At 53.8% G+C, this 15,217-nt stretch overlaps 1 protein-coding gene across 1 annotated transcript; it reads left to right on the top strand.

Annotated features, from left to right (window-relative positions):
• On the top strand, positions 1 to 8,942 carry ABHD17A (abhydrolase domain containing 17A). Its single transcript, XM_003788702.3, has 5 exons — positions 1 to 16; positions 4,100 to 4,627; positions 5,805 to 5,999; positions 8,145 to 8,324; positions 8,450 to 8,942. The coding sequence occupies exons 2-5, from the start codon at positions 4,296 to 4,298 to the stop codon at positions 8,673 to 8,675; spliced, it is 933 nt and encodes a 310-aa protein (XP_003788750.1). The 5' UTR covers positions 1 to 16; positions 4,100 to 4,295; the 3' UTR covers positions 8,676 to 8,942.
• The last annotated feature ends 6,275 nt before the right edge of the window (positions 8,943 to 15,217 follow it).

Here is a 15,217-nt window from a genome sequence, read left to right as displayed (position 1 = left end):
GGCGCGGGCCGAGGAGGTGAGTGATTCGCAGGAGCGGACGCGGCGTCTCAGGGTGGCCTTGGTGCCGTCCATGGCCGTTTGGAGACCCGGGCCGGGCCGCGAGGCCCGGGCAGCCCAGTTGAACGTCCCCAAGACCCCTGCAGGACCTGCCCGAGGACCCCAGACTTGGGGCAGGGACCGCCAGGCAGCATTTCTGACTCTCGTGAAGCTATCTCCTGTCCGTTCAGCCCGCCTCCGTCGAGTGATATACCACTTTTCTAGGGACGCAGCGGGAGTGTCCTGTAGGAGCCGTAGGCTTGGCCTCTGACCCTGCCCCCAGCCCGACTCTGGGTTCTATCCCCAGAGCTAGCTGGTGGCTCAGCATGTTTTCCTAAATACCTCCCAGACACTTCTGCCCCTGTTCAGGCGACCGACCCCCTTACTGTTAGGACACCTGGGCACGCTTCCTGGTTTCCGCTCCAGCCGTTCTTTAGGATGTAGCCAAGGATCGTTCCAACGCGCTTAACCTGTGTTGCCCATCCCCAGCTCAGGACTCTTCTATGGTTCCCTGTTTGCCCCAGGATGAAGTCCAAACTATAGAGCTCAGCAGGCACGGCCTGATCCAGACTTGGAAAGGTTCTGTGGGACTTGTGTTGCTCACCCCTTCCTCCTAGGTTCTGCTCTTACTAGGAGCCTCCAGTTCATGGAACACTCTGTCGCCTCTGGGGGTTTTCCTTTGCTCTTCCTTCTGTCCCATTTCTTGTCTTCTGCACCCACTTTCTCAGCATCCTTCAGACTGTGCCTTCTCCCAGGCAGCTTTCCCACCCTGACTGGCTCTGTGCGGTGCCATCAGAGTTGACCATATGTAGGTCATGTTACAGTGTTTCAGTTGTTTCGTTGCTTTTTGGTTTTCATAACACCCCTAGCCTGCATAGGACCTGATGCAGAGGGGCACATACTTACATGCTGGTGGATGGGATTGATGGTGTTCAGGGTGCCAGGGGCATGGGCCCGGTGAGTGAGGCATCTGGGTGTGCACTACCTAGTCTAATGCCCATTAGTGACACAGGGAGGTTCCAGCTGTTGGTAGCTAAAGGAGAGACTGTACCCTGCCCTGTGAAAGCTGGCATACCCTAGAGGTTCTTTTTTTCTTGTAGCTTCTCTTTTTTTTTGAACCAGAGTCTCATTTTGTCACCCTTGGTAGAGTGCCATGGCATCACAGCTCAAAGCAACCTTTGACTGTTGGGCTCAAGCGATTCTCTTGCCTCAGCCTCCCAAGTAGCTGGGACTACAGGCGCCTGCCACAACACCTGACTTTTTTTATTGTAGTTATTGTTGTTTAGCTGGCTGGGGCTAGGTTCTGTCGAACCCACCACCCTTGGTGTATGTGGCTGGCACCATAACTGCTGTGCTATGGGCACCAAGCCAAGCCAGCTTCTCCCTTAAATCTTTGCTGCCTACTGTTTGTCCATTCCTTTACCAAAAGGTTTTTGCACCAAAGAAGATGCTGGTCTATCTTCCTGGAGTTTCTAGTTTGTATATGTGGTGGGAGGGGACCCTGTTAAGCATGTAAATACGAGATGCAGTGACGTGATTGCATGTGAGGGGTCCTGACCCACTCTGGATGACTCTGAGAGCATTGGGAGTGAGATTCAAAGGATAGGAGGGATGGGCAAGGATGTCTAGTGGGGCTGGAGAAGGGGGTACCCAATGAGGCTGAAGTGAGCAGTGCAGCTTGTCTTGGGAATCAAGGTGTAGAGAAGAGAGGAGTGAGTCTGGATGGGTTGGCCTGAGCTGGCTGCAGGCCTGGTGGGCTGTGGCAGGGAGGGGTTGATCTCAGTTCTGTAAACAGTAGGAGGCCCTTGGAACCCCTGGAAGATGAAAGGGAGGCGAAAGGGAGGCAGCATCATGATCAGATTTGTGTCATGAAAAGGTGATTTGGCTGCTGGGGGTGGTGTCCTAGAAAGAGGAGGGTGACTGTGTTCAGGTCAAAGGTGACAGAGGTGGGACCTGGTGATGCTTGAAGGAAGACAGACAGAGCCCACAGACCCTGCTGACAGATTGTATTGGATTTGATCTGGGTAGTAAGGTGTTGAGGATAACACCCACATTTCTGGCTTGGTTAGTGGAGTCTTGCCTGCTTTGGTGTGACCTTTCATTTTCCAGGGGTTCCAGAGGCCTCTGCCTGCCCACTGGGCTCTCAAAACTGACCTTTCATAGTGGCACTCAAATTTCAGACACTTCCCAGCCAACCAGCCCTAATTGAGTATCACCTGTTTGGGGCCTAGACCTTTTTGAGAATATGATGAAGCTGACATTTATTAACGTCAAACTATGGACCTTGGGTCTGGGTCGTTCTTTGGGGTGGGTCTGTCTTGAGCACTGGAGGGTGCTGAGCAGTGTTCTTGGTCTCTTACTTACCCCATGCCAGGGGGACTCTTAGTCATGACACCACAAACCTTTTCCACACATTGATGGGTGTCCCCAATAGGGCAGAATCCCATTTGAGAACCAATATAATAGCTTTGAAAAGCACTCACATGGAGGGCAGCGCTTGTGGCTCAGTGAGTAGGGTGCTGGCCCCATATACCGAGGATGGTGGGTTCAAACCTGGCGCCAGCCGAACTGCAACCCAAAAATAGCCGGGCGTTGTGTCAGGTGCCTGTAGTCCCAGCTACTTGGGAGGCTGAGGCAAGAGAATGGCTTAAGCCCAGGTGTTGGAGGTTGCTGTGAGCTGTGACCCCACCGTACTCTACCAAGGGCAATAAAGTGAGACTCTGTCTCTAGAAAAAAAAAAAAAAGAAGAAGAAGAAAAGAAAAGCACTCACATGATGCTTGCTTCTCCCTTGGGGTTTGGGGTAGATGATGCTGTCCACATCCCCACCCTGGCTTTCACAGCTTTGTACTTTCCTCCCTGTGTGCCCCTGAGTCGAGGTGGCTGGGATGTGGGTCCTTTCACATCTCAGGCCTAAGATTTTTTTTTGGGGGGGGGGGGCATGAGCCATGGATGTGGGCTGCAGCTGTGTACCCTTTGTGTGTCGAGCCAACTCTGAACTGTCTCTTTGGCCCAGTGGTTTTCAAAAGTCGAATGTGCCAGGGTGTTCTGCTGCTGAAATTGAGTTGGGAATGTGTCTTCCTCCCTTGTTTCGATCTATAATCTGCAAGGAAAGATGTAGTCAGGGATCTGTTTTTCTCAGACCTTTGTATTTTCTTGGTGTCTATCAGTTGGCAGCTCCATAGAAGATTGTGGTTGCTTTAGCAACTTAGCTGTTGTCAGTTGAATACAGCGTTTCACTATGTTTTGCTAAAAGGAACATCTGAGTTTCTGCTCTGAGACCCCTTGCCCTGGAACTCCCTTCCCTTTTATCTCCTTCCCTGTTGGGTAAGTAGAATCTGCATTTATAGATGCTGAGAGGGAGAATAAGTGATTCGCCCAACGTCATGGAACCCCTAAGTCCGTGCTGGAGAAGCAGCTCTGGTTTCCCCTGACTCCCACTCAGCCTTCCCTGCCTGTCAGCAGACTGACTCTGGCCTAGCCCTGAGATCAGGGAAGAGCCATTGTCCTAGCTCAGTAAGGCCTTCCAGCCTGTGATGTATCCTGCCTTTGTTTCTAGAGCCTTTGTTTGTTACATTTCCTTTGCCAGGGTTCCTCTTTCTGTAGACCTGGCAGTCCTAAGAAGACCCTGTGAGCCATGGACATCTGTCTTTGCCCTGGCTGCTCCTGTCCCCTGGGGGTGGGAGATGAATCCTTGAGGACTGCAGAGATGGACTAGGGAATGGTCAGGACAGCATTGTGGATTGAGGCCTGGCCTGGGGTAGGGGCTTCCCTGGGCCTTGGGCAGGGACGCATGGAAGAGGCTGGGATGGGGCCTGGGTCTGATCCATAAATACCCCTCACCCTGTTGACTGGGCCATCATAGCAAGGGGTGGTGATTTACAAGCTCAGGGTACACTCTGTGCTTGGTTGTGGGTGGTAGGCTAGGTGTCAGGGGCAGCAGTCTGGACAGGAGAGGGTGAGACTAGAATTAGGGCCAGAGAAGATTTGGACCCACCCCTCCACACCTGCACAGGTGACAATGGCACCCTAGAAGGACCTCCACACCTCACTGTTCCCCTGCAGGGTTTCCCACTGCACGACATGGAGACCTGTGGCTGCGAGGCTCCTGGGGGCTTGGCTCGGACCGCGATGGGGCTGGGCTGTGGCCTCTTAACAGGGCTCTTGTCTGGGGCAGTGGCCAGGGGACACCCTTCCCCCTGCCCACGACTTGGAGCACCCCCACCCCTCCCCTGCCGGGTGAGGCCGGGCGGTGCCCGCCATGAACGGCCTGTCAGTGAGTGAGCTCTGCTGCCTCTTCTGCTGCCCGCCCTGCCCTGGCCGCATCGCCGCCAAGCTCGCCTTCCTGCCACCAGAGCCCACCTACTCGCTGCTGCCTGAGCCTGAGCCGGGGCCTGGTGGGGCCGGTGCTGCCCCCTCAGGGACCCTGCGCACCTCCTCAGGCACTTCTGGGCGCTGGAAGCTCCACCTGACAGAGCGTGCTGACTTCCAGTACAGCCAGCGAGAGCTGGACACCATCGAGGTCTTCCTGACCAAGAGTGCCCGTGGCAACCGCATCTCCTGCATGTATGTGCGCTGTGTGCCCGGTGCCAGGTGAGCAGCTGAGGGGTGATGGGATCGTGTGGGCCCCAGGCAGGCACCTGGCTCAGGCTGCACCCTTCTTGGGGCTCCTACATCCACCTGGGACACTCAGTGTAGCTGGTGGCAGCCCCAGAGGACCAGAGCCAGAATGAAAGGCTGATGCCGGGCAGGTATTCTCTGACTAGCCTGTCCTTGTTCCTCATTGAGATTCTTCTTGCCAAAGAAATAGCAGCCAGATCTGTACAGGAACAGGCTTCATTCACCACAGGGCCACTGCTATTCCTGCTCCTGTGGGCAACTCTCTGTGAGACCTCAGTGCTCAGCTGCTGGTGGCTGCCTTGCCACTTGCTTGGTGCAGCTCTTCCTCTTGGGCCTTCTGGTTGCTTCTGCCTTCACGTGAGGTGGAATTCTGACGCCAGATCAGTCCAAAGGGCGAACTTTTGCCTTGGGGCTAAGCTGGGCCTCCTGGTACTGGAGGAAGTCCACGGCCAGGGCCAACTGGCCACCTGCTCTTGGTGTGATCTAGAGCCAGTTCTGTCCCTGAGAAGTGGACAGGCCTTGTGGGATGAATCATGTAGGAGAAGCAGAAGGTCTATAAGCAGGGTTGGGCTTTATTTGCTTTCTGGGAGGCCGGGCTAGAGTCCAGCTGTCCTCTAACAGCAAAGGGATCATTCCTAGAGAAAGACTAAGGGACATACAGCAGCAGAGCCACTTCTTCCAGGAATGGTCCAGGCTGTGGGCAGGTGCACCGTGGATCCAGAGGGCTGTTAGGGCCCTTCCAGGAGGAAAGGCTGCAGGGCAGATGGCCCTTGTCCAGAGGGTCAAAGGTGATGGCTGCTGTAGGTCTGCCCTGAGCTGAGAATATGATTGAGGGTCCCAGTATTCCCCTTCACAGGTGGGAATCCTGAGGCTCCCCTGGTCAACCCCCACAGTCAGGGAAGCTGGGCTACTACTCTGCAGCCCATCCTCACTCTCCTGTCCTCTCTCTGTGGGAACACCTTAGAATGGAGTTGGGTTCCATCCTGGCTCCTCTTGGCTTTCCCCTCACTGGTTGTGTGACCTCTTGAGAGGCGTAAATGTGGCATTTGATGTTGGTTGGCCACCAGGGTGGACTGTCTGTCTGGAGTTCTGCCACCCAGGTGCCTGGATCTGAATGGGACCTATGAGCAGCCCTCCCCCCACCCACCAGGTACACGGTTCTCTTCTCTCATGGCAACGCAGTGGACCTGGGCCAGATGAGCAGCTTCTACATCGGCCTGGGTACCCGTATTCACTGCAATGTCTTCTCCTATGACTACTCTGGCTACGGCGTGAGCTCAGGCAAGCCCTCAGAGAAGAACCTCTATGCTGACATCGACGCTGCCTGGCAGGCCCTTCGAACCAGGTGAGGGTGGCTGCAGGTGATAGGCCACCTGTGTCTCTTCAGGGGAGGGGCCCAAATCTAGTGCCACAGACTGGCTTCTCTGGGAAAGGAAGAGGGTAACCCTGTAGGAGGAGAACCACAGCAAATATACAGAGCCAGAGTGGAACAGGTGGGCTTGAGCATGAGGATACCATCTCTGTTGATGAGGCAGGCTGACTGTCTTCTGATTGCCCAGGATGTAGCCCCTCTTCCTTGCCATCCCTCCTGAGAGCCCCTGGCCTCAAGGGCTGGGATTAGGGCTGTGGTTGTCCACAGGGGAGTGGAGGCTACCTGGTAGGAGGCAGTGGGCAGAGGACACTGGCCCAGGAGGGAGTGCTTAGGATGAGACCTCATGGTGATCAGGGCTCTTGCATCTGGGGCCTGGAGTCCAGAGCTCAGGGGGCATCTGGCTGTGGGGCTCAGCCTCCTTCTGGATGAGGTGGGTCCCTGAAAAGTGGAGTTCAGGTTCTGGATGAGTGGACAGGCTACTTGCTGCCCAGCAAAGCCATATGGCTGGTAGGAGGTCAGGGGTATAGGCCCTCAGCACACATGAGGTCTGAGCCAGCCTCCACTCCAGACCCTGCACCCCTGGTCATGCAGCCCTTGGGCAGCCTCTCCCACCTACCTCCTTCATGGGCTGCTCAGTTGCTTCCAGGCTACACAAGCCTGTCCCTTGGAGGAAATGCCCTACTCTTTGCCTGCTGTCTGGGCCCTGCCCTGCTAACTCGTCTGACATGCTCTGGCAGGGATCAGGTGCAACACTGAGGAGTTGGTGCTCCTGGGGTGGTGGCGGTGGGAAAGGCTGTTTACTATGGTTATATGCCAGGAAGTCCCTGCTGCAGGCCTGGGAGCCAGGTCCTCAGCATCACCCGGGCACTAGGGGGCCATCATGGGCTTCTTGGCAGTGTTGGGTACCAGTGCTGAGCATGTGTCCCGTGCTATAGGGACACGAAAGTCTAATTTCCCAGCCCTTTCCTGCTTCATTGCTCAAGGAAACTGGCAGTCACACCCACTGTGTGAGCCACTGTGGACCCACTCAGAACTCTTAGCTCCAAAGTTGTTCTGAAACCTCAACCTGGCAGCTGTGAGGGTGAGCGGGAAGGAGGAAAGGATCTGCATTTGGGATGTGTCACGTTTATCCAGGTAGTGCTTCGGGACTCCTGCCAGGTGCCATGAATGGGCTGGTTTAACACCCTGGTGCTCATGCTGCTGGGCAGCAGGCCCAAGAGGCTGTGGCAGAGCTGTAGGGCAACAGGCAGGAGTGATGTATGGATTCCTGAGTGTGGGTTGGTGGTTAACTGTGGGGTGCTGCCAGAGAACTGGGGGTCCAGCCAAGAGGGGAGACAGATACGGCTGGTGGTTCAGATGCGGAAATGGAGTCACAATGCCCAAGTGAGTGGCCCAGGTAAGATGTAGTACTACCCTGGTCCCATGCACCAGGAGGGGCATCACTTTGGGGTCAGGGTCAGAAGCCAATGGGAGGGGACCTGTAGAACACTGCATGGCAAGGTGTCCAGGAGTGCCTGTGCAGTTGGGAGTGGGCATGAGGGGGTCAGCTGGGCAGGGTGGGAGGTGGGGTATGGCCCCAGGACCTGTGTACTAGGAAGAGAATATGGTGGTAGAAAGAGGTACCACCCACCACCTGCAGCATCCGAGGTCGCTGCCAGCCTGTGTTGTGAGCATCTCACCAGGCACGGAGGCTCTGAGGCACCTTAAATTGCTACTGAATATCCTGGGACATAGCTACCTACCCCTACAACTGGGGCTGGGGAGTAGGTACAGGCAGGAAGGCCTAATCAGGAAGACCTGGAGCAGGCACGAAATGTTTCTAGAACAGGAGGGTCGCCAGGGCCTACCCTGCCCCTTGTCCCCTGCTCCCCATGGGCCCTCCCCACACGTAGTCCAGGTGGATGCTGCCCAGGAGTCTAGAGCCATTGAGCTGGGGGTACGCGTAAACCGCCTCATCAGTGTTTGAGACAGGGAAGATCGTGGCCGGACCCCACTGGCAGACGTCCCAGGGAGACTGGGAGATTGCTCTGCGAGCTGGCCCAGCTTTGGGAAAGTCAGCGGGCCAGGAGGGGTATGTGCGCATAAGGGCCGCCGCTGATCATGCCCCGGCACCTCCAGGTACGGCATCAGCCCCGACAGCATCATCCTGTACGGGCAGAGCATCGGCACGGTGCCCACCGTGGACCTGGCCTCGCGTTACGAGTGCGCAGCCGTGGTGCTGCACTCTCCGCTCACCTCGGGCATGCGCGTCGCCTTTCCCGACACCAAGAAGACCTACTGCTTCGACGCATTCCCCAAGTGAGCGTGGGGCGGAGCCCTCAGTGGGTGGGGCTAAGTGCAAGAGTGAACCCCCGGGTGGGCTGGCCTTGGCAGGGAGGGAAAGGCAAGGGGCCGGAGACTGACCGGCGGCGCCCCCTCTGCAGCATCGAGAAGGTGTCCAAGATCACGTCGCCTGTGCTTATCATCCACGGTACGGAGGACGAAGTGATCGACTTCTCTCACGGGCTGGCGCTCTACGAGCGCTGCCCCAAGGCCGTGGAGCCACTGTGGGTGGAGGGCGCTGGGCACAACGACATCGAGCTGTACAGCCAGTACCTGGAGCGCCTGCGCCGCTTCATCTCCCAGGAGCTGCCCAGCCACCGCGCCTAGTGGTGGCCAGAGCCCGCCGGCTGCCGGACATTAGCAATAAGGGGTCGCAGGTGGACGGGGGCGGCCGCCAGACCTCACCCCGCTCCATCCTGGGGGCTGCATGTGGACCCCCCTCCCCCGGGCCTCCCAGGACTCCAGGCGGTGGGCACTGGAATCCCACTCCTGCCTAGGGGCCGTGGACCATGTACAGGCAACAGAGCTATGCTCTCCCTTTCTTTTGGAAGCAAAAAGAAAAACCTGAAAACAAATTAAAGATTTGAAATTTTAGGGTTTCTCTTCCTTTCGTGGCTCCTGCCCGCTCTCTTGGGAGCGGCCAAGATTTTCCCGGCCTTGTCCCAGATGCCAGGAAAGACCGGCACGCGCCCTCTGGTGGACTTCATAAAAACAGCCTTCATGTCATTTTCCCCGCGCTAAAAGGGGTGCGACCGGTCTATTCCGGAGGGCCCCTTGAGCGGGCTTTTTCCTTGGGTGGTGGTAGGGTGAGGGACCGATTTGTCCCCAGATCCGGGGAGACTCCTGCCTCTAAAGCAACGTACCTACAGCCCCCGCCTGTGTGGCAGATGAAGCCTGTGAGGCATGCTGCCATCGCAGGACTGGGGCCCAGAAGACCGGCAGGAGGCTGTCCTCTGGGCCCCACCGCGGAGGGACCAGCCCAGCCCACCTGGGATCCTGAGGAGTCGGGCCGGGCGGATCCTAAGACTCTGATTAGGCCAATTCCTTTGCAACAAGGAAGCCGACATACAGAGGAGGGTAGTGGCAGGTCCGACCTAGGGTCTCCCCAGAGGCGGGGTCACAGGGAGCGCTCCTTGCAACACGCCATTTTCTCCTACCGCTCGGCGCCTTTGAGCTGTGTCCTCCGACTGGGACTCCCTTGAGGACAAGGCAGGGTGGGTCTCAAGCGACTCCAGCCTCCAGAGAGCTCCCTGTGACCTCCGTGGCAGGTCCCGGAGCCGGTAGATCTGGGGGACAGATGGCCTGTCATCCCGTCTTGGGCTTGGGGAAAGGCTCAGCTGTGTCGCAGGACGAGGCGGTTACGAGGCCAAGACCTGAAGTTGATTCCAGCTAGCCCCAGTACTAGCCCGAGTTGTTGTTCTAGTCCGAGGCCTCGCAGTAACCGCGGCCCATTTAAGAAGGGAGGGTGTTTTAGTTTGGGTATCACGAGCGGGAACCAGATCCAGGCGGAAGCGGAAATGCCGCTGTACGCGCGAAAGCGGAGGCGGCGGGCGAGGCGACTGGGAAGTTGATATCTGTAGATGGTACCTGCGGGTTGGAGCCTGCCGCGGGTTCGCAAGGGCTGGGACTGGCCCTGCCCCTTCCCAGCCGCAGCCGTCGGCACCTGCGCTCGTCTTTCGGACTTCGAAGTCTTGCGCTCCGCAGGGGTAGGACCCGTGCCCTACGCCTCGGCTCCAGGATGGGAGAACGCCCAGGCTGGCGGCGCGTTGCCGGGGCCTCTGTGCTGGCCTCCTGGGATTGTTTTTGAGGCTGAAGGAGCAGAGGACGTCTGCGCTGCCCGCTATCCTCTGCCCTGCCTGTACAGGGGCGTCGAACAGACTGCTCTTGGCCGCGGAAATGCGCTCACTCTCTGTGGCTCTTGGGCTCCTGGCGGCCTGACTCGGCCCACATTCCTAACACATACGACTTTCTGCCGCTCGCTGCAGTATTCCTCTCCCAAAGATTCCCTTCTCCCTATCCTGTACTCCCTTCTCGATGTTCCCACTGACTCCCTTGGACGCTGCTCTTGCCGCAGACCATATTGTCCTCTGACGCATGAGAATGCCAGCTCCTTGAGAGCTGGGGCTCCGCAGTGTACTCTGTGCAGCAAGTTTAAAGCAACTGTTTTGCAAGGGGCCAAAATGTTTTCAGGTGCTCACGAGCAAAAACTCGGCCTCTGAAAAGGTATTTGGTGAAAAATTGAAGCGTTTTTCTTATCCTTAAGCTTCAAGGCCCAGTTTTTCCCCTTTGGCAGAGATAAACCAATTTCATACGTGTCAACAAAGTTTGCATGTACATCTACATGGTTTCTGCGAAAGGTGGGTTACTTTACTTGGGACTCTTACTTACCATAGCTTGGAGAGCGTTCCATAAGTTCAGGTTGAATTCATATTTAAGCGGCCATTTACAGTGCTACAATTTACCCTGTTTACAATTTTCTTTCCTGTTGGTAGAAATTTCGGTTCTTTGAAGTCTTTCCTCACAATAATGTCAGGGTGACTCCTTTGTACTAGCATCTTTGCACCCAAGAAGGTATATTTCTGTAGGCTATAAATTCCTTAGTGCAGGAATGCTAGGTAGGTAGGGATTTAAGTAGCCCTCCTCCACCAACATCGGAAGGGTCCTAGTAGTGTCTCTTTGGCTAAGCTTGATTTTGTAGCCCTGGTAGGTGTAAGATAGTATTTATTTCACTGTAACTTTCTTTGTATTTCCTGTAAGTATCATTTAATGTCTAACTTTGTCACATTTATTTTGTGTTGATCGTATTTATCACTAATCATTTGGAAGTTGGAAAATGTATATTTATTATAAGCATTTATATGTTTTAAAACCATTTGTGTTAAATATTCTCTGCTCATTTTCCTATTGGGTTATTGGTGGTGGTGGTGTCTAGGAACTCTTTACATAGTAAGGAAATGAGCACTTTGTTTAAAAAGTTTCCTTTTCTCCTGTCTTTAGTCTTTGACTTTGTGGTTTTGTTTTCTTCTGTTTTCTTGTTTTTTAGCTAGGCATCTAAAAGTGTTGTTAGTAATTCTGAGTTTTCCCCCCTATGGCATCTGTATTTTGTGTTATGCTCAGAAATATCTTTTCCACTCCAAGATTATAAACCACTTGATATTTTCTTCTGGAAATTTAATGGTTTCTCTCTCTATACATACATATATATATACACACACACACACACATATATATTTATGCACACTTAAATATTTTGTCTAATTTTAGAACATACTTCTGGTAAGGAGTGAGGTGAAAAGCTAACTTCCCCTCCAAAATTGTTTGCTCCAATTTCATTTCCTCCAAAAAAGCAACTCTTTCCCCCAAGAAAGTGCTGCCTTTATGGCATTGCCAGATTTGGGTCTGTTTCTGGAAACTGCTATCTTAGAATCCATTGTGTTAATCACTTCATATCTGGAGGCCCCACGTCCTCTCAGAGAAAATAGTTGGTAACTTGCATATAGTGCATGCAATTCTGCTTCCATAAACACTTGGTGATAGAGTACCATACACCTTGAGTCAGCCCCATTTCTTTTTTCTTTCTTTCTTCTTCTTCCTTTTTTTTTTTTTTGAGATGGTCTCATTGCCCTCAGTAGAGGGCCGTGGCATTATAGCTCACAGCAACTTCAAACTGTTGGGCTTAAGCAATTCTCTTGCCTCAGCCTTCCAAGTAGCTGGGACTATAGGCACATACCACCACGCTCCAGCTATTTTTAGAGAATAGATCTTGCTTTTGCTCAGGCTGGTCTGGAACTCCTGAGCTCAAGCAGTCCACCTGCCTCCCAGAGTGCTGGGATTACAGGTGTGAACCACCATGCCCCACCCTATGCCCCATTTCTTAGCACCCATCCAGTGCTGCTCAAAGACACCTGTCTGCATCTGTGTGATGCTCCTTTTTCTCCCTCTGCCTGACCATTTCACTTAAGGACTAACCCCCACCCCCGGCCCTGCCAGTCTGCAGGTACTCGTCCGTCTCCATCCTAGGTGCCTATGAGAGAGAGGTATGCCCTCTGCTTCTCAACACCTCCATCTTAGGACCCAGGGGTACCATGCAGGAGTGCTAACCATGCTGAACCCACTCCCCTCTTCTACTTGGTATGGCCTGTGGCCAGGCTGCTTAGGAAAAGGGCCAACTTCCAGTTCTCCATTTTGTGGATTTTCCAGGACACCTTTACACCCTGGCCGCAGGGCTCTTCTGGGCAGGTGCCACCTGCATCTGACACCTCAGCACGAGGCAGGCCTCGGGTCTCAGGAGCCAATATCAGAAGTTGTATGCTTAATGGCCCATCAGCCAGCTGACTCTGGCCTAGGCACACCTGTACCCAGAGGCCTGAGGATACAGATCCTGCACAGGGGTGTGTGGTTGTAGCAGGTGTTGACAGGAAGATGGCAGACTGAGGCTTGGATCCTTCCCAGTGGGTGTGGTCTGGGGGCAATATCATGGACTATCCACCCTTGGGCTTCCTGTCTGGGGACCTGGCTTGCCCTGTGGTCCCAGGCTGGCCTTTCATGTGGGTCCCCAGAACCCAAGAATGAGCTGACTCAGGCTCCAGTTCATGGCATCATCCTGTTATGTTGAGCTGGAGGGACCGCCCAGCTGGCTTCATCCATCTCTGCTTGACCTGAAGAGCCCCTGTCAACCTCCAGAAGAGGATAGGAAGGACTCCTGCTCCGCCCAGTGGCCACAGTCCTGATCTGAGATGGGGTGTCTGGGGACAGGTGCCACTTCCTTTCTCCTTTCTGGGCAGGCACTTGTCTGTCTTTCTGCCTCTGAGTTCCAATCCTGAGGTCAGAGTGTGGAAATGACTTGTTAACTGTGTGGTCCAGACAAATGGGTAGTTGCCTGGCTTCAGAGTGTCCAGCACCAGCCTCTAGTCCTGCGTTCAGGGCTCCTTTCAGGTGCTTAGTCCATCTTTTATTTAATTTTATTTATTTTTTTTGAGACAGTCTCACTTTGTCACCTTTGGTAAAATGCCATGGCATCATAACTCACAGCAACCTCAAACTCTTAGGCTCAAGAGATCCTTTCGCCTCAACCTCTGGAGTAGCTGGTTCTATAGGTGCCCTGTACAATGCCTGGCTGTTTTTATTTGTTTATTTGAGACAGAACCTTAAGCTATTGCTCTGGGTAGGGTGCCATGGCATCACAGTTCACAGCAACCTCAAACTCCTGGGCTTAAGCAATTCTCTTCCCTCAGCCTCCCAAGGAGCTGAGACTACAGGCGCCCACCACAACGCCCGGCTATTTTTTGGTTGTAGTTGTCATTGTTTGGCAGGATTTGAACCCACTAGCTCTGGTGTATGTGGCTGGTGCCTTAGCCGCTTGAGCTACAGGTGCTACCAACTGGCTGTTTTTAGAGATGGTCTCATTCTTGCTCAGGCTGGTCTGGAACTCCTGAACTCAAGCAATCCACCTGCCTCGGTCTCCCAAAGTGCTAGGATTACAGGTGTGAGCCATCACACCCCAGCCTATTTATTTTTGAGCCAGGGTCTTGCTCTGTCACCTAGGCTAGAGTGCAGTGTGTTATCACAGCTCAGTGCAAACTTGAACTCCTGGGCTCAAGTGATCCTCCCGCCTCAACCTCACCACATCTGGCTAATTTTTTAATATATATATATATATTTTTTTTTGAGACAGAGCCTCAAGCTGTTGCCCTGGCATCACAGCTCACAGCAAGCTCTTAACTCTTGGGCTTAAGTGATTCTCTTGCCTCAGTCTCCCAAGTAGCTGAGACTACGGGCACCCACGACAACGCCCGACTATTTTTTGTTGTAGTTGTCGTTGTTTGGCAGGCCCAGGCTGGATTTGAACCTGCCAGCTCTGGTGTATGTGGCTGGGCGCCTTAACCACTTGAGCTACAGGTGACGAGCCTAATTTGTTAATATTTTTATGGAGATAGGATTCTTACTATATTGCTGCTTTAAAAAAAACATCATTCTTTATTTTTATCTATTTATTTATTTATTTATTTGCAGTTTTTGTCCAGGGCTGGGTTTGAACCCGCCACTTCCGGCATATGGGGTAGGCGCCCTACTCCTTTGAGCCACAGGCGCTGCCCCACTATAATGCTGGTTTTGAACTTCTGGCCTCAAGCAGTCCTGTTTCAGCCTCCAAAAATGCTAGGATTACAATGCACCTGGCCCCAAGTCCATCTTCACAACAATCCTGGGGTGCTGGGGTCACTATCCTTACTGCCCTCAAAAGAATCCTCCAAACCTTGGCTGTGCTCCCTCTGGACTCCCTTCAACAGCAGCATACGCAACTTGGAAGTTAAGGAAGCTGGGACACATATCTGCCCTGCCAGACCCCAGCTGACAGCAGGGTTAAGACCAGGAGTGGTGCATGCATGTTTATGGAAGGCACAGAGTTAAGTGGCCACTGTCAGAAGCCCACCGCTCTTAGTGTCCTTTAGAATTTTATCGTTGGCCTTTGTGGTGGCTCACACCTATAATCCTAGCACTCTGGGAGGACAAGACAGGTGGATTGCTTAAACTCAGGAGTTCAAGACCAGTCTGAGCAAGAGCGAGACCCCCATCTCTAAAAATAGCCGGGTGTGTGGCAGGTGCCTGTAGTCCCAGCTACTTGGGAGGCTGAGGCAGGAAAATCACTTGAGCCCAAGAGTTTGAGGTTGCTATGATCTATGACACCATGGCACTCTACAGAAGGCGATAAAGTGAGACTCAATCTCAAAAAATAAATAAGTACTGAAATATATCACATTTTAGCCAACAGTCATGCCAGGTACTCGGGAGGCTGAGGTAAGAGAATCACCTTAAGCCCAGGAATTGGAGGTTGCTGTGAGCTGTGATACCACAGCACTCTACAGAAGGCG

The sequence above is a fragment of the Otolemur garnettii genome, unplaced genomic scaffold, assembly GCF_000181295.1.
Source record: "Otolemur garnettii isolate 467f Iridium unplaced genomic scaffold, OtoGar3 scaffold00029, whole genome shotgun sequence".
NCBI classification, from domain to species: Eukaryota; Metazoa; Chordata; class Mammalia; order Primates; family Galagidae; genus Otolemur; species Otolemur garnettii.
This window is presented reverse-complemented; position numbering and strand designations above follow the sequence as displayed.